Here is a 23,124-nt window from a genome sequence, read left to right as displayed (position 1 = left end):
GGCTTATGGTTGCTACCTTCTTACTCTGTCTACACCCGAATAGCCCGACGACGGCGGCTGTTTGGTCCAGTTTTACGCTCCGAGCATGGAGCCTATTCAGACCGAGAAAACCTCAGAACGACCTGGAACTCAGTCTGTTTGGAAACAAACTGAGACCACCTTGAAAGATGGGTCCAAGAGCGATTCCTGGTCCCGGACGAGGGTCGACTTGGGTGTTTTCAGACTGAAAATTTGTTCTGTATTATCAAGAGAAACAATTATGGTTCGCTTAAAGCGAAGCACATTTGTCTAGTCAGAATACACCCTTAGTTACCCAACTTTAAGTGACACAGAGACAGAAGATTTTTTAAATGTCCATCTTACCAACTGCTCTCAGGGAGGATCCCTCCATGTGAGTAGCCATTTCTGTTAGGCTGCTGGAACTCATGGCGTATGTTTCTGAAGTCATGGATGACATGCTAGACATGGACATGGTCTCAAACTTCATCTCAGCTGCCATGCTGCTGATAGAGCTGGACTCCATCATGGATGACATCATTGCTTGATGAGTAGAGGATGAAAAAGAGGAAGATTCCTCCACCATGTGGGTTTCTTTCTTTGCCATCATGGAAGAGCTCATTGATGACAATAATTCCGTGTGACTCACTGTTGCTGATCCTGTGAAAAATGTAAATATAAACAAGCATTTAAAAATATTTAAAAAATTAAAAACACTGATCGAATGTAATGTAAAGGAGGATTCTTACCTTTCAGGACCAATTCCTGCTCACGGTAGGCTGTGATCTTTTTGAGAACAGACTGAAACACCAGTCCAGTGAAAGAGAAGGAGGATTTGGACACCCCTCCATCTGATGTCATTTCACACATGTACTCCCCCTGATCACTCTCTGTCAGATCATGAATCAGAAGGTTACAGGTGCCCTCAGAGTAGTGCATCTCAAAATGGCTGCTCTGTGAAAGCCTTCTCCCGTTTAAATACCATGTCACCTCCCTGACACTGCTCTCACAAAGACAAGACATCTTGACATAGCCATCACAAGCCTGCGCTGAGACTTGACTCAGGACTCTGGGAGGTTTGGGGGTTGGGGATTTCACAGTGGGAGGAGACACAACTCTCTTAGGGGACATAATGGGAGGAGGAGACTTCATTCTGGGAGGTGATTTGACTCCCTCAGGATCAGGGGACTTAAGACCTCTTGGTGATTTGATACCTGATGGTTCAGGAGACTTAACCCCTCTTATTGTTTTGATTCCAACAGGCTCTGGAGACTTCAGACCTCTTGGTGTCTTGATTCCCGCTGGTTCTGGAGATTTAACACCACGAGGCGATTTTACGTCCTCAGGTTCTGGTGATTTGATTGGTGGTGGTGACTTGAGTCTGGGTTCTGGAGATTTTATTCCTCGTGGTGTCTTTATTCCCTCCGTCTCAGGGGATTTAACACCTGGAGTTGGTGATTTTAAGCTTCTTGCTGGGGAGGGTGCAGATGGCTCTGGAGATTTAGTTTTGCTGGGAGATTTAATTCCTCCTGGTTCGGGAGACTTTACACCGGGAGTTTGAGACTTCACCCCTGGAACAGGGGATGTCACACTGGGCTCTGGAGACTTCACACTTGGGACTGGAGATGTGATACTTGGTTCTGGTGATTTCACACTTGGGACTGGAGATGTGACACTTGGTTCTGGTGATTTCACACTTGGGACTGGAGATGTGACACTTGGTTCTGGTGATTTCACACTTGGGGCCGGAGATGTCACACTTGGTTCTGGAGACTTCACGCTTGGGACTGGTGATGTAATTGAGGGTTCGCGGGATTTAATGCTGGGTTCAGGTGACTTGACACTTGGAACAGGGGAAGTAACAGGAGGAGCAGGTGATGCTACTGAAGGCTCTGGTGATTTGACTGCTTTGACTTCCTCTTTGGGAGCTGGTCTGCGGATGGTCAGAGTGAAGTGAGCCTCTTGCCGGCTAGCTGAGTTTTCTACCACCACCACGTAACTTCCTTCATCAGAAGATAACACAGAGGAAATCTCCAGTGAGGATTTGTACTGACTTGTACTAATCTGGATACGATGAGATGAGATGAGGGATTTGCTTTCATGCAACCAGGTTACTGTGGGTGCAGGTTCCCCGTCAATGTCGCAGGTAAATTTGGCTGTCTCTCCTTCCGCTACTGTCACAGATTGAGGTTTGGTGAGTATTTTAGCAGGAAGGAAAGGTTTGTCTTTATGGACAGAAACCTCTTCAGAAACTGCAGCAGATAATGATTTGACTTTAGTTTCGGATGTGGTGTGAGACCCAGCTAATGAAAATTTCTCTGACGAATAGGAAGAACTAGATGATAAATATTCAGCAGAGGCATACTTGATTGATGACTCATATCTCTCAGCAGAGGAATATCTCTCAGAAGAAGCACCGAGTCTTTCACTTGTGACCACCTTACGTGTCTCCGTTAACTTTGACTTGGTTTCCTCCACCTCAAGTTTGGTCTGGGAAGTATAGCCAGTCTTAAAGTGTGTAGTGTGAAAGTGATCAGTATGAGAGATTTCAGGGACATAAGCTTTGGGAACTTCCTCATCTCTGCGACGTGAAGAAAATGTTGTGTAATCGCCAGTTGACACTTCCAGTGTGGCATAGTCTGATGCCTCTCCCTTTGCATTTGAACACATGCACCGGTATGTGCCACTGTCCTCCACCTGGCAGTCAAAAATAGTGATGGACAAGACTCCACTCATATTTGTAAAAATATATTTATCGCTGCTCTCTGAAATCTCATTTCCATTGTGAAACCACCTAATTTCAGCTTCTGGTTTGGCTTGGACATTCAGGGTGAATTTAGTGTCTTGGCCAAGTGGGATCCGATGGGAGCGCATTCTGACCGTTACACGAGGAGCATGATCAAGGCTGAAAGGTGCCTGACTCACAACCTGATACTTCCTTTCGGATTGCAAAGCAGCCTTCCTTGCCTCATAGCGGGACATGATGTCAAAACGAGCTGTACGCTCAAACCTAGAGGAGGAGCGTGAAGACCTTTCCAATGACCTGATGGGGCTAGGAGAACGAGGGCGAGTCCTCTCTGGAGTTGGGGACCTTTTTTCCACAGTCTCTACCTCTGCTTCTTCTGGAAGCCTGGCTCGTGGTCTGATCAGCTCCGAGACTGGGCGCATGAGCTCAATGTAAGTAGGAGACAGTGATCTTCTCCTCCTCATATACTGAGAAATTGTGCGTTTCTTCTTCTTCGTCTCAGTGACTTCAGCAAACTCGTGACTCACTTCCAGCCTCTTCTCCTCATGTTCAATTGCGCGCCGCCTGACACGAATGGGGCTGCCAGCAGGTGAAGCAGAAAATCCAAGCTCCAACTCATCTTCAGACATAATTTCTTCTTCCTCTGTTCTCCTGGTGAGATGTTCATCTCCAGGAACGAGGAGCTCTTCATCCTTAAGGTCTCCGAGAGATCTCCTTCTGGATCTAAAGGAGACCTCTGACTCAGGGGAAGGTGAACGGCGTGCTGGTCTAACAGTCTCTAAATCATCCAGACTTAGTTTAGGAATACGCCATCTTGGTCTGTATTGATCAGTGATCCTGGGAAGTGGCATGACATAAAACTGTTCCCATCTGGACAAACGAATACGTCTCTGCCTTTTCTGCACAATTTTGTCCATCCTCTCTGGAATTTCATACTGATCTTTCAGTTTGCGATACCACTTCATCTCTGAGAGAGGCACAAACTGTTTGATAGTTTTGTCCTCATCCAGAGCTTTGGGGTCATGAATGATAGGCTCGGGAATTTCGTAGGGCAAGAAAACCCTTCTCTCCTCCTCAAGCTTCTTTGTCTCAGTCTTTTCCTCGGTAATGTCAAATTCTCCCTCTATGTTTTTGGTGCTAACTGCAGGCTTGTAGACATCAGCAGCGAATTTTAGAGCTTCTTGGGCTGTTGGGTTTAGAGGCACAATTTCTGCTGTGGCTGCAATCTGCTGAGCCATTTTGTTGGTTTTTTCAATTTGTTTCTGTATGTGTCTATATTTCTCCTCTTCACTCTTGTACTCTCTCCTGGTGTATGTAACACGGTCTACCTTCAGTGTAGCCTGGCAGGTTGCAGAGCCTGCAGAGTTGGTTGCAGTCACTTTGTACACACCGGAGTCTTCCAGGAGAGTCTCTCTTATATGCAGGACGTGATAGTCTACATCCTCCTTTATTACAACAACTTTAGGACCAAACTGTAAGGGATAACCATCCTTTTCCCATTTTAGAGTAGGACTTGGCACTCCTAAAACTTTTAGCTCAAAGCGGACGCTTTCTCCCTCTGTGCACTCAGTATTAGCCAGAAGACGTTTGAACATTGGCCTCATGGTTTCCTCTGTAACTAGATGTTGTACCACCGTAAGACGAGCTGAGCAACTATCTTCTCCAAACTTGTTGTGGGCCATGACCATGTATTCAGCATCATCGTTGAGGTCCAGATTGTGGATCATGAGCTGATACAGGCCCTTGTCACTGGTGAATGTGTATTTTCTGTCATCATCACCAGGCTTAATTCTTTCTCCATTCTTAAGCCATATCACCTGTGGCTCTGGATGCACAGTTATAGTCACACCAAAGCGCACATCTTCGCCAATGTATGCCGTACTATTGTAGAGTGGCAAAGTGAACTCTGGTGGTCTTTGAAGAAGTTTAGTTTTGTCAATTCTTCTCTTGAGCTTCTTGATAGACCTACTGATATAGTGTTCTCTAATGCTTCTCACAGTTTCAACAAAGAGTTCACCATAGGCACTGTCCTCTCCATTATCGCTCACTACTTTGCATCTGTAGATACCGTCATCTGACTCTTCAATGTCCTTGACATAAATGCTGGCAAAACCATTGTTGTAAGAAATTTCGTATTTCGGGCTTGGATGTAGTTGACGGTTACCAAAGTACCATGCTACTTGAGTGCTCTTGTCATAGTTAAGAATACTGCAGGTAAATCTGACATGACCACCTTCTTCAGCAAAGCCATGCATGACAGGGCCAGCACGGAGACCATGATACTCTGTTCCAATTTTCACTTTACCTACAGATAGTCCTCTCTGGTTTTTAAATGCACCTCCATATGCTACACGAGCTCCTGAGACCACAGCATCAGTCCTCTTAACAAGAGACTGATAGTACCTTCTGTGTCTCAGCGTCCTTATGGCTTTGTTGCTGACATGTTCAATCTTCATTTTAAGCCAAGGATGTTCAAGAGCTTTATGAGCAGTCATACGCAGTTTTCTGTCTTTTACCAGCAGTCTGTCTATAAAGTCCATAGCCTCAAGGCTAATGTCCTTAAATGCTTCACTATCAAAGACATATTCACAGTTGGAAATGTTCTCAATGGTCTTTGTCATAGACTCTGCAGCAAATGGATTAAGACCGCTGAGAAGAACGTATGCCATAACACCCACAGACCACATGTCAGTTGCTGTTGTGACCAAGTCATGGCGATGGACTTCTGGGGCATAGTACTCCGCAGCTGAAAACGAGATTCGAATGTTTTCCCCTGGCACAAGTAGTCTAGATTGACCCATGTCAATAATCTTTATGTTGGTACTTTTCCTTGTGGTGTAAACAATGTTATCTGGTCGAATATCAAAGTGACCATAGTTTTGGCTGTGAAGAAATTTGAGGGCAGAGCAGACTTGTCTTAAGTAGCGGACAATCTCCTGCTCTGAAAGTTCAAAATTACTGGTGCCAAGGCGTTCAAAGATATCTACTCCAGACATAAACTCAAATATAAGGATGATCTCCTCCATGCTTTCAAAGTATTCATGTAGATAGATGATATTTTTGTGCCTTGCAACATTAAGAGCCTCAATTTCTCTGAGAACAAGCTCACGGTCAGTTCCTTTGACCTTAATGAACTTGGCCATGAAGGTCTTCTTTGTTGCGATCTCAGTGCAGCGATGGACCACTCCAAATTGGCTGCGAGCAAGTTCCTCAGAGATCACATACTTGGAGGACAGTTCTTTCGCTTTGTAGAACAGAGCTTCTTCTTTGGTAATCTCTCTAGCTTCATCCACCTCCTCATCATAATTTCTAAGAACAGATGTATCTTCTTTTGTGGTAATTGGCTCAGTTGGATCAGATGGAACACTTAAGCCAAATGCATTCTCTGCCATAACACGGAACTGATATTTGGTCTTTCCAAATATATTGATAATGGTCAAACTGCAGTCAGTAGTCTGACCAGCCCGAATCCACCGGTCACTGGTAGTGGGGCACTTCTCAACAATGTAGCTAATGATGTTGGTTCCACCATCATTAGCAGGGGGTTCCCAGTTTAGAGTTATGGAATCTCGTGAAATCTCGCTCACCAAAAGTCCCTTTGGAGCTTCAGGGATGTCTGCCACGTTCACTTCAATGGTTTGCTTGTCCATACCAAATCTGTTCTTTGCAGTAATTGTGTAATACCCTGAGTCCTTCCTCTGGACTCCCTTCTGGAAGACCAGAGAGGTGAAAGATCTGGTGGTGATGACTTGATGGTAAACAGAGTTGGAGAGGATCTCCTGACCCTTCTGCCATGTAATTGCTGGCTCTGGCTTTCCAGTAATAGGAATTTTTATGGTTACATTATCTCCACGTGCAGCGTGGACTGCACCCATTCCTTGGAGCTCTTTTGGCAGATGAATCTTTGCAGGGACTAAAAACAGAAACAGACAAACTTTGATGTCATCTTTTAACTTACCACCTAATGATCTTTATTGAATGATGAAAAATGGTAATTTTTTATCTTTGAGACAAGAGTATTACCTTCCACCTCCAGGTTGGCAGTGGCAGAGATGGATCCTGAGGGGTTAGTGGCTCTGAACTGGTAAACTGTGGCATCATTCTCATCAGCAGCAGTGATTACCAGCTGATAGTAGCCACCCTTAAACTCCTGGGCTTTGATTTTTGTGCCGTCTGCCAAGATCTCCTTTCCACTGCGGAACCATTTCACTGAAGGCTTTGGATGCCCCACCACCTTGTAGCAGAAAACAAAAGTTAAGGGTGAGAAAATGTTGTCAGAAAAAACTTTACAAAAAATAAATGAACAAATAAAATAGATACCTTTGTGACAAAAGTGGCATTGGCATGGTATTTGACAGTCATGTCCCTTATCTCTTCCCTGAAAACAGGAGCTTTAGGAGACTGTTCGGACTTGGGGACGATGGGCTCTGAGATCTCGCTCCATTCACTTTCACCACCCATGTTTTCACATTTGACACGGAACTCATACTCAAAGCCTTCAATCAAGCCAGTGACTTCATAGCTGGTCTCTGTGCACTTTTTAGTAGTCACAGACATCCACTTGTTCTGTTTCTTCTCGCGCTTTTCAAGATAGTAGCCAGTGATTTTAGCTCCACCATCACTACTTGGAGGCTTCCAGCAGACAACGCAGCTGTCCTTGGTGGCACTAAGGATAAACGGCTGCTGAGGCATACCAGGTTTTTCTGAGAAATACAAAAGTGCATTTCAATAACCTGTACATTTTTGTAAAATGCGATCACAAAAATGTAAAGTTAAAAAAATAAGTCATACCAAATGGACTCTTGATAATGACCACTGATGGGATCTCCAGACTCTCACTGACTCCATACTGGTTTTGGGCAGAAACTCTGAAGTAGTAGCCAGAGCTCTCTATGAGGTTGGGGACACGACAGGTTGTACCAGAGATAGAGGAGGACACCAGCTGCCACTTTTCACCTTCCTTGGCCTCGCGTTTCTCTACTATGTAGTTGGTGATTGGAGAACCGCCATCATCCTTTGGAACCTTCCAACTGATGACAACCGAACTCTTGAGCAGGGCTTCAACAATGATAGGTCCCTCAGGAATGGAAGGCTTGTCTGGAAAAACCCAAATTACAGAAATGTAGATAATAGAATACTTTGTGCTTTTTTTTTACATAATTGTACTTCTATATAAATATATTCAATTAATTTTAGATTATTATATGTAATATTGTAAGCAACTTTAGATTATTTTACCTTGGATTTCAACACGCAACACTGTGTCAATAGTTCCAAAAGAATTGCTGAGTTGCACCTTGTAACGACCAGCGTTGGTTTTTCTCTGGACGTTTCTCACCACCAGGTGGGTGTAACTTTCTGTGTTTTCAATTATTACATTTTCGGAGGAATTTAGAGGCTTCTTCCCATAGAACCACATAATTTGAGGTATGGGACGACCAATGTAAACAACATGGAGGCGAAGGCTGGTTCCAGCTCCAGCAAAGTACTTCTCCTTAAGTGGAAAGCCAGGATGAAATTGGGGTGCAGCTTGCAAGCGTAGTTTTCCACTGGTCTCAATCTCTCCGGCCTCATTGATGGCCCTGCAGGTGTACATGCCCTCATCTTCCTGCTCATCTGTCAGGATGCTAAGGGAGTGGTTGCGGCCATCTGAGCTCATTTTGTACTTGCGGCTCTGGATCAGTTCCTTACCAAACCTATACCACTTGATCTCTGGCAAAGGTCTACCAATAATGCCGCAGGTTAGTGTACCAGACTCTCCAAGCTTGGTGGTTACATCTTGAATCTCTTCCTTCAAAACTGGAGTTTCGCCAACTGTTATAAAAAAAAAAAGTTAATTAGATAAACCTTTTGTCTGTTTCAAGTCATACAACAAAGTTTCCTGTAACTAAGCCACTGATTGATGTGAATAGTTTTTCAACTTATTGACATCTTACCGCTTAGTTTGGTCTTAATGCCCATGGGTGTGCGACGAGGTCGGCTTAGTCCTGTCTCATTTTCGGCAAAGACTCTGAACTCGTACTCTGTAGCCTCCATCAAGCCTCCCATGGTAAACTGACGATCCTTAGAGCGCTCCTTATTACATTTTTTCCAGGAGCTTTCTCCAGCCTCTCTGTACTCAATCCAGTATCCCAAGATCTCTTTTCCTCCGTCCTGCTCAGGCCGGAGCCAGTGAATTGTAATAGAATCTTTGGTGACAGAAATTATATCTATCTCTCCAGGTTGACTGGGTTTGTCTATGAAGAGACAAAAAGCGAGAAGTTCAATATTAGTAAGAAACTGGAATTCTTTTTAGGTTTTAATTTGCACCTTTTTTGCCTCTATTTAAGCACTCAATAAAAATGTCAAAAGTGCATTATTCTCTTCAACATTTTAAAATGGGGATCAAGTAATAGAGACATACCAAATGGATCTTTGCAGACCACAGACTCTGATGGAGGACCAGGTTCACTTTGTCCTATATCATTCAGAGCTACTACTCTGAACATGTACTCTGCATCAGTAATGAGGCCTGTGATGTTGAACATGGTTGTAGTGATGTGAGTCTTGTTGTGTCGAACCCATTTCTCTGTTGACACCTCCCGTCTTTCAACATAGTATCCTGTGATACGTGAGCCTCCATCATCGCGGGGCCTGGCCCAGGATAATGACACTGTGGACTTGGTGACGTCCATGATCTCAGGTGGGTTGCTGGGTGGTTCAGGTGGACCTGTTTAAAAGCGCATTAAAAGCAAACTTTACCTCTGTACATGTTATCCATAGTCCACTTCTAATATTATTAAACAGAAATCTAGTTTAAAATATTTATGGGCAGTAATTGTTATATTTTACTCACAAAGTGGAGTCTTTGGTATGACAGATTCATCTGACTTGAGAGATTTGCTAACACCAAACTGGTTCTCAGCGGAAACCCTAAAGTGGTACTCAACATTTTCCTTCAGGCCTTTCACCACCAGAGCAGTTTCTGTAACTCGCGCATCTACAGTATACCAAGCCGCTTTGGGCACTTCCCGCCTTTCCACAATGTAACCCAGGATGTCTGAACCGCCGTCGTCTGCAGGTGACCTCCAGCTGACCCGTACCGATCTGGCCTGAATGTCATCAAATTCAAGAGGACCTTCTGGGGGATTAGGCTGGCCAATTACTTTAACCTTAAATTGGGATACATAGAGAGTGCAAAGTTACAAACACATTGATCTCTTAAGATGAATGATTCGCCACATACATCAGGTAGGTTTTTACTCAACCAGATATTTCACAGACCTTGATATAAACGGCTTTCCTTCCACATTTGTTCTCCAGCACCAAGTCATAAGTGCCAGTATCGTCTTTGTGCGCCTCTTTAATAACGAGCTCAGTTATGTTGTCATGGGTGGCAATCATAGCGCGATGGGAGATGTCGTGGCCATCCTTTGTCCATTTGGTGGTTGGGATTGGTTTACCCTTAATGGGTACAGACAGGTGAATGACTCCACCCTGCCGCACCACATAGCCTTCTGCGTACTTCCGATCAAGTTCATAGTCAGGATAATCTAAACAAGAAATAGTCATTTAAATGTAAAATTTACCATACATAATCTCTCACCAAAATCAAAATTTGTACTGTATTTTGGTGAAATTATTGTTTTACCAAGCATCTCTTGGACTTTAACAACTCCAGGAATCTCAGCAGGCTCTCCAGCACCACCAGCATTGCAGGCAATCACTCTGAATTTGTACTCTGCTCCCTGAGGCATGTGAGTAAGGGTGTATTCGCACATCTTTGTGGGTGTGGTGTTGCATAGTGTCCATTCTACTTGATCCACTTTCTGCATTTCTATCAAGTAGCCTGTTATTACAGAGCCACCCTCCTCCTCAGGTGGAAGCCAGGCCAGTGAGACTGAAGTCCTTGTGGCGTCGGTGACCCTGGGCTGAAGTGGAGCACCTGGAGGTTCTGTTTAGCAACAAAGCGAAACAAATGCTGATCTCACATAAAGAAATTTACCTGTTGGTCGCTACACAACAGGCTTAATGAAGCAAGTGAAAAGTTTGTTTTTAATTGCGTACCAATTGGATCCATGGCGACAGTGATGACAGAGCTTTCACTGGGCTTGCCAGCTCCTCTGGAGTTGATTGCAGTAATACGGAACTCATACTCCAGACCTTCAATCAGTCCAGAGGAACGGTACCTTGTCATTGTAACAGGGTTCTTGTTGATCCTCATCCACCTGTCAGAACGGGCCTCTTTGCGTTCTATGATGTATCCAGCAATTGTAGATCCACCATTGTCCTCAGGTGGATTCCAGGTCAAAGTCATGCCTTCATGGGTGACATCAAGCACCTCTGGTGTACTTGGAGGTCCAGGGATGGCTAAAAAAAAGAAGCAAAAATGATTTAATTATTTTTCTGTCTTTTAGTGTGTCTTCAGTTATTGTCATCTTCATTGAGAGGGTGTTTGTCCTTGGCTATAAAGACTGTGGCCAGTGCTGCTAATACTTGAAGCTCTCTTGATTAGCCTAATCTTTAGGGTAGGCCTGGATATATTGGGAGCATTTTAATTAATAAAGAAATGCAGGGTTTAAGCAAGTTAGGGGTTTCAAGTTGGGAGTCCTTTTCTTCTATTTTTTTTTAAACGTAAAGCTCCTTGTATTCCTTTTTTAATTTCTAAGAAGTGCGCAATACCTAAGGTTTTAATTAGAAAATAAAAGAGAAATCTATTTATCTTTTCTATCATTAACACCCAAAAGAATTCATTGAAAAACTAACTGTGCTTTAAAGACTAGATGCACGACATATCATTGACATTTCAGTGCAAAAGCTACACTGCAAAAAATGAATTTCAAGAAAGTAAAAAAAAACCTTGTTTCAAGAAAAAAAAAGTTTTTCAATAGCAAAATAATCTTAGTTTGAGAAACGTAATGTAAGGGTTGCCGCCTTTTTTGGTTCCTGTTTGCGTGTTCCCTCCTAGCCCTCTGGTAACCATTACAAACCTTTAAAAATAATTGTGATCCTAGAACACATCCATTATTTATACTTGATGTAAAGTGAACTTACTTTTGGCGCTCTTGCACTCCACAACTTCAGATTGCAGGAAGCCTCCAACTCCAAAGCGATTCATGGCTGCAACTCGGAAAACATACTCTGTTCCCTCGGAGAGTCGACTGAACTTATAGCAAGGTCTCGTCACTGACTCTGACACAGTGCTCCAGCCTGGACGATGGGCATCACGCTGTTCCACAACATAGCCACTAATGTTAGCACCTCCATCCTTCTCTGGAGGCTCCCAGCTGACTGTTACTGATATACCATCAACTTCTTCAATCTTTATTGGGCCCACTGGAATTCCAGGTTTGTCTGAACAGAAATTATTAGTGAGTTTCTGTATCATGACATTTGTCCAAGCATTTCAAAAGTTATATCTCTTTTATCCACATAACTTCTTTTTTTACCAGCAAAACATTAGAATATATCTTTATTTGCATATTTTCATACCTAGGATGATGACCTTGATAACCTCGGTTGCCATGCCAATGGCATTTTTCACCTCCAATGTGTAATCTCCTGTGTCGTTGATGGTCGTGTCACGGATAATGAGATGTGTGAATTTTCCATTGCTGTCAATTTTAATGCGATCCAAGCTGTCCTTTAGCTTAACCCCATTGAAGAACCAGGAGCAGACCGGCTGTGGTCTTGCTTTTATGGGGATGTTAAGGTCAATGTTTTTACCACGATGGACATGAACAATCTTTTGAGGAATACCCGTTATGTCAATCTTTGGCATCACTGAAATAAAAACAAAATATTTTTATCATATTGGAAGGATTTCTTTAAAGCTTTGCTGGAATTATTTAAAAACAAAGGGAATTAACTGCGGCAGTGTGTGGTGCTGTAACAACTCACCCTTGATTTCCTGGACAGTAACTGGTGCGACAATATCCATGGGCTCACTGGCTCCCCTGCTGTTTGTTGCACGTATCCTGAACAGGTACTGATCATTCTCAGTCAGGGACTGAATAGTGTGGTGTGAAACTGAAGCCTTGACTGAGGCCACTGTATTCCACCTATCTGAACCCACTTTGCAGGCTTCGATGATGTACCCTGTAAGCCGGTTGCCACCATCATGCAAGGGTTTCTCCCAGCGGAGAGTCACAGAAGACTTGGTGACATCACTAATCTGGAGGTCCGCCGGTACTGATGGTACTTCACACACTAGCACAGCTTCTGCCGTTTCGCAAGGTTCACCAACACCATAGATGTTCTCTGGTAGGACTCTGAAGAAGTAGTGTACACCCTCCTCCAAACCTGTAATTCTGTAGAGGGTTTTCCTGCACTCTGTGGTGACCGTTTTGTATGATTTCATGTTGGCTTCACGCTTTTCTATGATGTAATTGCTGACATGGGCACCACCATCGATGTTAGGAACATCCCAGGTGATCACAACAGATTCTTTAGTGTAGTCTTTTATTTTGACTGCACTTGGAGGACCAGGAGTATCTGAATGAAAAAAGAATTAAGTCAACAGTCAAAATCTGATTCATTTTTTAATGGTTTTTGTGAATGAATCAATCTTGACATACCATAAACTTTAACCAGTATGATGGTAGTCTTCTTGCCAGATGGATTTTCTGCTTCTACAGTGTATTTTCCCGAGTCGTAGCGGTTAACTTTCTCCACTATCAGTGAGGTGTAGCTGTCTGTAGTCTCAATGTAGCCTCGGCTCTGTAGTTCCACGCCTGTTTTCCTCCAGGCAACCACTGGAGTTGGCCTGCCAGTCACGGACACGAACAAACGCATGGTACCACCCGCGCGCAAACACACGGTTTTCTTCAGGTCTTCAGCCAACTCCAAGTCTGGCATTTCTGGATTGATAAAAGCCAGCACAAGATTTGTTTAGTAATCAAAACAAGAATTGTTAATTGGTAGAATAAATAGAGAATTGCAAGTTAAATTTTATGTAATAAGAAGATATTCATAAAATGTATCTTCTTAAAGTTGAAGAAAGTTTCTTTTATCTTGGGGGCTGTTCCAAAAGATCTTTCTTTGATCTTTATTAGTTAAAATTAGGGAACTTCTTTTCCCATTTTATTAATTTTATTTCTTTTTTTTTTGTTTATTGTGGAAAATAAGAGAACGGACAGAAATGGAAAATGTATGTTTGTCATAGCTTAGGGGGCGGCAGTTCAATGATAAAGTTAAAGTCAAAACTTTCACTTTTCTTTCGACAAGCAAACAAACCCTAGTTATTGTTATGTTTATGTTGTCTTAATATTTGAATTTGACAAAATATACCTTTTTGGATCAAGGTGTCCTCAGATTGACTATATGGACATTCAGTTGCTGTGGTTGTTAGAGCTGCTTTATGAAAAAATAAAGCTTAGCTACTTGAACTTCCTGTTAGGTCGCTAGCTATTTAGCATTGGCCAACTTTTATAAAGTCTAATGTTTTTTTTTTAATAATTATCTTATAATTACATTAGACTTTATTGAAGGCCACAAGATAAGAGGATGGCCACTTACTAAAGGAAGTGTTTTTTTGCTTAACATTTCTCTAATTCAATTAGAAATATTTTTAGTCAAATGATTTTAAGACTATAATTTTGAGGTCAGCTATAAATTGACAGTTATAAAGCTACACATTCTAGCTTAACACTTAATGAAGAATTAAAATGGATGCTTTGAACCTTGACTGACAAAGAAATGATCATCAATCACTTACCAACTCTTTCCAGTGGCTCAACCTCAGCACTTGGTTCACTAAACTCCCCAGTGCCTTTGCTGTTGATGGCAGCTACCCTGAACCTGTACTTCTTATTAGCTGCCAAGCCAGCGGCCACATACTCGTTGCTGGTTAGAGGTTTTGCAGAGGCGCGATACCACTGCTGCGTGCCCTCTTCCAGGATCTCCACAACGTAGCCAGTGACGTCTGAGCCACCGTCGTACATAGGTCTTGTCCAGGTCATGCTGATGCTGTGCTTGGTCGTGTCAGTGATGCGAGGAGTAGAGGGAGCAGCTGGGGTGTCTAAAGTGGTTGAAAACGTGTTTATTTATGGTGTATTATAATTTAAATGGATTTCATGACGTATGGAAAAATGAAAATTTCTTACATGTTGGGTCTTTACAGAGGATGTACGGTGACGCATCACTTGGCTGACTGTCTCCAGCAGCATTAACGGCTATCACCCTGAATTGATACTCGCTTCCCTCCAGCAAGCCTGTGATCTTTAGACGTGTGTCATAGATGGTATAATTTCTGTTCACTCGCGTCCATCTGAATCAGAAGAATAACAGAAAAGGTGATTTTTTTTTTTCTTTTATAATGTAAAAATCTGTGTGTATTTAAATGTAGTGGAAGATGTTCTGACCTTGTGCTGCTCATTTCTCTTTTTTCCACAACATAGGTTTTTATTTCACTGCCTCCGTCGCTCTCAGGCTTCATCCATTCAAGGATGACAAGCTCCTTACCCACCGTTGTGGCTTCCGGTGTGCCTGGCTGGGATGGTACGGCTGAGAAAAAATGTAAATTACATTTAAGTCCCATTAACAAAGACAACAGAAAATGTCTACAGTCTGAAATATGGCTTTGAAGACACCAGCAACAGTAGTGGTTACAAATTACATTGGACACAGATGGCCATGTATAACTTTAAGGACTTTAAGATTTTTGATCCCTTATTTCATGTACTTCTGCTCACATGTTTGTGGCTTGTGCAGTTCTTCTTAAAGTGCCTGTTAGAGGAGCAGCATTCAGTGATGTTGGACTTTTAAGCCCTTGTGATAGTGATAGCCACCAATCATTCACAACAATCTGCTTCTTAGAAAGATATCAAACTTTAGGAAAATGCAAGATTTGACCAGGAGAACCTTTGCGACTCATGTGACTCAGGCTGTTCTTTAAGAATGAATTCTTTATTAATGAATAGGTGATTATTGTGTAAAATTTTCTACTAAATGGTCAATTTACAAGATGGAAAATTCATTTCATCATAGAAATTTTTGTTAGCTCTGCATGGTGTCGTCTTTCATGGTTGCAGTGATTCATTAGAAAATCAAACAATCTAAATCATGATTTTACTTCAAATTTAGAAAACCTGAACTTGTCTTTCCACAGATTCCCTGATTTATGTTGAGCACAGACCATCAATTCTGTAAAAGACTTTACTGGTCACTAAAAAGTTATGACATTATTAATAACTTGAAAAATTTACTATATTGAAGTTTTTTTTAATTAAACAGTCTTTCTGAAAAAAAACTTGCAAACATTGTCACAATTTCACGTAATAATACCCTTCAAAATCTTTAAAACAAGCAACACTGATCTAATCATTTACTAAATAATTTATCAAAAAATTGACTCACTGTAAGCATTTCTGGCAATGACAGGATCAGATTCGAGAGGAACTCCTGGGCCGAACTTGTTGACTCCTCTAACCCTGAAGATGTACTCATTGTTCTTGATCAATTTGCTGCTCACACATGACAAAGACTTGCATTCAGATTCCATTATAACCCAGTTCAGACGACTAGTCTCACGACGCTCCACAATGTAGTGGGTTACTATGTCGCCACCATCTTCCAGAGGAATCTTCCAGGACACTGTGCATTTTTCTTCTGTCACTCTAGTGATCAATATCTTGTCAGCTGGAGGCCCAGGAGTGTCTGAAAGAAAATTTTCTTTCAAAAGTTAATATATTTACGAAATAATCAGAAAGCAAAAGAAGGAAACTAAATTTCCTTACCCAGAACTTTAACACTGACAGCAGCAGTTTTGATGCCACTTGCATTCTTGACTGTGAGAATGTATCTGCCAGTATCTGATCTGTCACAGTTCTTTATGACAGTCATAGCTCTGGTTGGTGTGTAGGTTAGTGAATACTTTTCTCCAAGCTCCAAAATTTTGTCCCCCTTTGACCAGTAAACTGTAGGTTCTGGTTTTCCTCCCACTGCAGCATCTAGGACTACATCAGAGCCAGCTGTGACTGTGATAGTCTCGCCTTTCAGCTTGCTGTCAAGCTCGGCTTTGGGAGGACCTGTATTGAATATGTTTTAGTTAATTGGATGAACAGAACAGACAAAAACAAACAAATCTGAAATAAATATGCAAACAAAAAGGTGTCTGAACATACTGTATTCGTCCTTGCATGTGACCGGTCCAGTCGTTTCAGAAGGTGCACTGTGGACTCCAGCAGCATTCTTGGCAATTACGCGGTATTCATAAGTTTCTCCCTCTCCAAGGTTGATGATGGTGAAGTAGTTCTCAGTGATTGTGGTATAATTGCACTTGAGCCAGCGGTTGTCATCCCACTCGTCATTGCTGTACACTTTTTTCTCCACTACATAACCAATGATCCTACTGCCGCCATCGTTAAAAGGCACAGTCCAGCATAGTGACACAGAAGACCTTGTAACATCTGTTACCTCAGGTTTACCAGGAGGATCTGAGCCAAGCAGAAGAGGGGTTTAATCACAAAGTTATTTAGCAAATTATACATTACATAAGCAAATTTTCCCTTACCAACAGGATTTAGTGCCACCACTGGTCTGGAAGCCTCGCTAGGTTTGCTAAGTCCAGCGAGGTTCATGGCATATACTCTGAATTGGTACTCGAGGCCTTCAATCAGGTTTGACACTTTGTAATGGCACTCCAGGCATGGCAGCTTGTTCTCCCTTACCCACAAAATTGTATTTCTCTCCTTCTTCTCAATCCAGTACCCTGTCACTTTGCTACCTCCATCGGCATATGGTACATCCCACTTAATGCTAATGACGTTGGCCGATACAGATACCACATCTGGACGAGTCGGAGGGCTTGGGGCAACTGTGAAAATGAGCATAATTGGATAAATATTAAAATATTAATATGCAAAAAAAGTAAATTAGGTTTTTCTCTAGTAAAGTAGGGCTTACCAAATGGATGTTCAATTACTACAGCTGCAGACTCGATGGATTTGCTTACTCCAAATTTGTTCTCAGCACAAACTCTAAATGTGTATTCCATGTATTTGGTGAGATGAGTCACTTTAATCGTAGTTCTCTTCACACTGGAGTTTACCACTTGCCAAGAAGCAGAGCCAGACTCACGCTTTTCAACAATGTAGTTGGTGATCTCAGTGCCCCCGTCATCAGTTGGTTCTGTCCACGACAAAGTGCAGGATTCGGAGCTGATTTCAGAGATCTCAACAGGCCCTGTAGGTGGGCTAGGTCTTCCAACAATCACCACAGTCACTGTAAATGTCTTCACACCAGCAGCATTTTCCAGGGTCAAGTAGTACTTGCCACTGTCACTTCTTTTGCTGTCTTTTACCACCAAGGTAGCTCTCTCCTTTGTAGTCTTGATTGAGACCCTGTCTGTCTCTTTCAGCTTAATTTCTTCCAGCTTCCATGTGACCTTAGGTGCAGGTCTACCACTAATAGGGACATCTATAGTGAAAGTGTTGGAAGCTTTACAGGTGATAAGCTGGTTGGTTATGTTGCTGAGGTCAGCAGTTGGTTCAATGCGAGGTTCCTTGATGACTACAGAGCTGAAGGTAGCCTGTGGGTCACTAATCCCAGCATCATTCTTGGCCTTGACCCTGAAGTCATATTCTTTGTTCTCAGAAAGACCCTCCACCAGCATTTTCAAAGACTTTGTTTCTCCATAAACAACCCAAACATCAGTTCCTTTAACTCTAAACTCTACAATATAGCCTCTGACACGGCTGCCCCCATCATGGTCAGGTTTCAGCCACACCAGCGATGCTGTGGAGTTGGTCGTGTCAATTACATCTAGTCTTTTAGGCGGTGCAGGTTCTTCGGTGGCGATGATAGGCTCAGTCATCTCACGAGCTTCTCCCTTACCATACTGATTAACAGCAGTCACCCTAAACAAGTACGGAACACCAATATCCAGACCAGTTATTCTGATCATCTGGCGAGAACACTTGCTGCTAACCTCTTGCCAGGCTAGCCGGCTGGCTTCACGCTTGTCCACCATGTAGTGGTGGATTCGGGATCCACCATCATTGGAGGGGGCATCCCACATTATTGTCAAAGCTCCACGGGTGACATCTTTGAAGGCAATTGCCCCTGGAGGTCCAGGGGTGTCCAGCACTTTGACAGTGAATGTTATTGACTTGCGGCCACTGTTATTTTCCAAGGACAATGTATATTTTCCAGCCTCATACCTGGTACAACCTTCAATGGTCAAAACTGATAATGAGTCTGTAGTGTTAATATCAGCCATGACAGGTAGCTCACCATCTACCTTAGACCAAGTAGCAAGGGGAGTTGGCTTCCCTCTGAAAGAAATTTGTAGAGTGACAGTGCCTCCATTCTTCACAATGTGAGTTTGCTTGAAGCTGGCATCAATTTCAATTTCTGGAGATGTTAGTCTGTCCAAGGCCTGTACAGGGCTGGGCATCACTGAAGCTTCACCCTGTCCGGATCCATTCACAGCACTGACTCTAAATTTGTAAAGCTCTCCAGGTACCAAGCCCTTGGCAGTGAATGTATTGTATATACAAATCTGGTTGTTAATTCTGTGCCACTCCTCCAAGCTGGCTTTACACATGTCGATATTGTAGCCAATAATCTCCAGGCCACCATCAAAGACTGGCTTGGTCCATTCAAGTGTGATGGAAGACTTTGTAGAGTCAGTGACCTGTTTAATTAAAACATGTTTATTGTATAACAATATAATATAATAAATGCCATAATGTTAGTCATCTTTACATTAGTTACTGTAAACTTAAATTGACATGCTAAGTAAAAGTATTTCCTGCAATACACATCTCAAACTTTACATTTATGTTTCAAAATTAAATAAGATAGAATGTAGGAACAAACATTTTTGATTTCTCTCAAATTAAAAAAAACACCTCTATGAGTGTTAACTAGTAGCAAACTTACCTTGATCACTGTTGGAGCACTGGGAGCACTGGTTGGCTCCCTGCATCTGAACAGCCTGGAAGTGCTGCTGGCCGGTCCAACACCAGCGCCATTCTCAGCCATGACACGGAACTCATACTCATTTCCTTCAGTGAGGTTGGTTACACGGTGTCTTAGTTCAGTGATGGGTCTCTTGGAGGACACTCTTACCCACCGTAGGCTCTTCTTTTCTCTCCGTTCCAGAATGTAATATTTTATCTCGTTTCCTCCATCTGACCTTGGCCGTGTCCAACATAAAGTGATGCTATCTCCAGTTATATGAGTAGCATCTGGAGTACCAGGAGCATCAGGCACGGCTGAGGAGAACAGAACAGAAACATTTGCAGTTTACAAAGGAGACTCTAAGATTGTTAATGTGAGCATACAATATAATGTTGGACTAAAATCACTTACTGTACTGCATCTGTGCAACAACTGGGTCGGAGTCTAGAGGTTTGCCAACACCAAACTTGTTGACAGCAGAAATTCTGAATTGGTACTCATTGCCTTTGATAAGGTTGGTTACATTGTAAGAACAAGCTTCACATTTAGATGTGACCAAGGCCCAGGAGATTCTTGATGTTTCTCTTTTTTCCACTGTGTAGTGTGTGATGGCAGCACATCCATCATTCTCTGGTGGGTTCCACCACACTGTGCACTTCTCCGCAGTGATACCAGTGAAACGGATAGGACCTTCAACTGGTCCAGGTGTGTCTGTATAGACATTTAAAGTAAGGGCATGAATTCAAAGACAGTGGAAATTATTCAGTATGTAGTATGGATGCAGTATCCATCATTGAACATGGATAAAGCCATTAAAATTAGGTTGACTTTCTATACTAACCTTGCACTCTAACATTGACGTCAGCTTTCTTACTACCAGAGTTATTTTTAGCTTCCACAGTGTAGATGCCACGGTGATTCCTGTCAGCATCCCGGATGAACAGACTGCTTGTCCCAATGCCAGTGGTTATCTCAATATCAATCATTGTTCTTTTATCAATTTCTTTGCCATCCTTGTACCACACCACTTGAGGAAGGGGGCGCCCGGTGATTTTGCAGCCCAGGCGAACATTCTCTCCAGCCCTTAAAGTAACAATTTGATCTGGAGACCATTCGATCTCAGGAGAAACTGGAGGTTTAGAGAAAGAAACATAAAAAAATAATAATAAATTCAGATCCCAATTATTTTAGAACTGGATTTTGTGATTTGTAAAATAGAGATTTCCTATTTTGTTTTTTAAAACTTCCCTTGGAGTACTTACCGCTCTCATCTTTAGTCATGATGTATCCAGAGGAGTTTGATGGTGGACTGACTGTGCCTATTGCATTTCTGGCCATAACTCTAAATTCAAATCTGTCTCCAGGAGATAGGCCGGACACAGTGAACTGAGTTTCACTGACATCTGTAAAGTTGCAGCGGAGCCACTTGCCACGACCTTGGCGCCTTTCTACACTGTAGGCCACAATTTTGCTGCCGCCATCTCGTTTGGGAACATCCCATTGCAACGTGACTGAGTCTCTAGTTACATCAACGCAGACAGGGGTGCCAGGTGGATCTAAATTATGGGACAGCAAAATATTATACATATTTTAACAGAGCACATGTAATACAAAATGTCTTATGAAGAAATCTCATTTAATTTAGGACAAGGCTGAAATATTTTTAAATGTGGGACTTACCAACAGGAGAGATGGCAAGAGCATGTTTGCTCTGCTCACTAACAGGGCTGAGTCCAGCATTGTTCTCAGCATAGACTCTAAACGAGTACTCCAGGCCTTCAAGAAGACTTATGATCCTATATTCTCTGTTAGAAATGATTGTGGAATTGACTTTTTCCCACAAAAGGCTGTTTCTGTCTTTTTTCTCAACATGATAACCTAGAATGGGGGAACCTCCATCAAAAGCTGGAGCATCCCACTTAATGGTCATGCCATCACTGGTGATGTTGTAGGCCACTGGCTTTCCTGGCGCACCAGGAGGCTTGTACTGGTGCTGGGCAATTATATCTGATGAGTTGAGAGGTTCACTGACACCATACTTGTTCTCTGCACGGATCCTGAATTGGTATTCAGTACCCTTGACCAGGTTGGGGATTTTAAAGGTCGTTCTGACCACACTGGAGCAGACCAATTTCCAATTTGCATGGGATGTTTCACGTTTCTCCACACTGTAGCAGGTTATCTCACCACCTCCGTTATCTTTTGGTTCATCCCAGGAGATAATAATACTTTGAGCTTTTATTTCATCAAAACGGATGGGACCAACAGGTATCGAGGGGGGTCCAAGAGTGGTCACATTTATATCAAAATAGTTTTTGATGGTTCTGTTATCCAGGACCAAAGTATACTGGCCAGCGTGTTCCTTCTTTGCTCCTCTGACTGTGACTGATGTCTTGTTGTCAGTGGTCCTGAATCTAATCTTCTCACTTTCCTTCAAAGGCAAGTTATCTTTCATCCAGCTGATTGCAGGTCTTGGTTTACCCTTAAAAGGCAGCTCAATGTGGATATTTTGGCCAATACGGACAGCAAGCTCTCCATTGGGGTAGTCTGTCAAACTGGCTTCAGGTGGAATTATAAAGTCCATGACTGTGATTGGACCAATCTGGGAAAAGTCACTCCTGCCTTTTTCATTCTTTGCAAACACTCTGAAGTCAACCATTGCATTTTCTCTGAGTCCTGCAACCTCACAAGTACAGCGTTTACATGTAGCACCTAAGGTCCAGTTGACCTCATCCTGGCTCCTTTTTTCAATGATGTACTCAGTGATGTAGCTACCACCATCATGGTCAGGTTTGGTCCACTGCAAAGTTACAGAATTCTTTGAAGAGTCCACCATTACCAAATCTTTAACAGCTCCAGGAGTTTCTGTCGCTCTGACAGGCTCTGTTGTTTCACAACAATCACCCGTACCAAACTCGTTTTCAGCAGACACACGGAAAAAGTATGCAATATCTTCCTCCAGGCCGGACACCTTGTAAGATGTGTTTAGACACTCTGCCGTGATCACCTGGTAGGCCTTCATGGTGGAGGCTTTCTTTTCAACAATATAATTAGTTACTGGAGAGCCTCCATCAATGACAGGAGCCTCCCAACTAAGGGTCAGCTTTCCTCTTGTTACATTCTTGATGATCAGTTTCTGGCAGGCAGAGGGACTATCCTGAACCTTGAGGGAAACTGTGATTATCTTGGGTTCTCCAACACCATTCTCAATCTCCAGGTAATATTTTCCACAGTCATCACGGGTGACGTTGGGTATAATGAGTGTGGTAGATCTCTCAGTGTTGTTGATTGTAAATCGATTATCACTAGCCATGTTGCGATCGCCACGTCGCCATGTGACATTGGGAGCAGGTCGACCCTTGAGTGGAATAAAAACTTCTACAGTCCGTCCAGCTCTAGCCACATATTGGGTTGTCATGGGCACATCCAAGTCTAAATCTGCTTCCTCTGTTGTAAGGAAATTAAAAAAAAAAAAAGTTGACACTATGAAGCTTAGT

General features: G+C 42.7%; 1 protein-coding gene across 20 annotated transcripts in view; it reads right to left on the bottom strand.

The window, feature by feature from the left end:
- LOC101168333 (titin) overlaps window positions 1-23,124 on the bottom strand; it is a 198,335-nt gene that overhangs the window by 3,899 nt on the left and 171,312 nt on the right. For all 20 annotated transcript variants that reach the window (XM_023950682.1, XM_023950697.1, XM_023950696.1 and 17 more), the window contains 29 exons: window positions 21,308-23,074; window positions 20,890-21,183; window positions 20,469-20,756; window positions 20,039-20,338; window positions 19,607-19,941; window positions 17,627-19,358; window positions 17,235-17,537; window positions 16,846-17,157; window positions 16,459-16,749; window positions 16,079-16,378; window positions 15,085-15,226; window positions 14,827-14,990; window positions 14,439-14,741; window positions 13,300-13,581; window positions 12,623-13,216; window positions 12,215-12,505; window positions 11,777-12,076; window positions 10,790-11,092; window positions 10,374-10,676; window positions 10,007-10,275; window positions 9,579-9,894; window positions 9,147-9,452; window positions 8,680-8,979; window positions 7,982-8,557; window positions 7,535-7,840; window positions 7,064-7,446; window positions 6,767-6,977; window positions 747-6,656; window positions 364-657 (listed from right to left, as the gene is read on the bottom strand). In XM_023950682.1, coding sequence (XP_023806450.1) covers window positions 364-657; window positions 747-6,656; window positions 6,767-6,977; window positions 7,064-7,446; window positions 7,535-7,840; window positions 7,982-8,557; window positions 8,680-8,979; window positions 9,147-9,452; window positions 9,579-9,894; window positions 10,007-10,275; window positions 10,374-10,676; window positions 10,790-11,092; window positions 11,777-12,076; window positions 12,215-12,505; window positions 12,623-13,216; window positions 13,300-13,581; window positions 14,439-14,741; window positions 14,827-14,990; window positions 15,085-15,226; window positions 16,079-16,378; window positions 16,459-16,749; window positions 16,846-17,157; window positions 17,235-17,537; window positions 17,627-19,358; window positions 19,607-19,941; window positions 20,039-20,338; window positions 20,469-20,756; window positions 20,890-21,183; window positions 21,308-23,074 — 17,475 coding nt within the window. The remainder of the gene's footprint in view (window positions 1-363; window positions 658-746; window positions 6,657-6,766; window positions 6,978-7,063; window positions 7,447-7,534; window positions 7,841-7,981; window positions 8,558-8,679; window positions 8,980-9,146; window positions 9,453-9,578; window positions 9,895-10,006; window positions 10,276-10,373; window positions 10,677-10,789; window positions 11,093-11,776; window positions 12,077-12,214; window positions 12,506-12,622; window positions 13,217-13,299; window positions 13,582-14,438; window positions 14,742-14,826; window positions 14,991-15,084; window positions 15,227-16,078; window positions 16,379-16,458; window positions 16,750-16,845; window positions 17,158-17,234; window positions 17,538-17,626; window positions 19,359-19,606; window positions 19,942-20,038; window positions 20,339-20,468; window positions 20,757-20,889; window positions 21,184-21,307; window positions 23,075-23,124) is intronic.

Source organism: Oryzias latipes, chromosome 21 (assembly GCF_002234675.1).
Source record: "Oryzias latipes chromosome 21, ASM223467v1".
In the NCBI taxonomy this organism is placed as follows: Eukaryota; Metazoa; Chordata; class Actinopteri; order Beloniformes; family Adrianichthyidae; genus Oryzias; species Oryzias latipes.
Note: the sequence above shows the minus strand (reverse complement) of the source record. Positions and strands in the feature narration are given on the sequence as shown.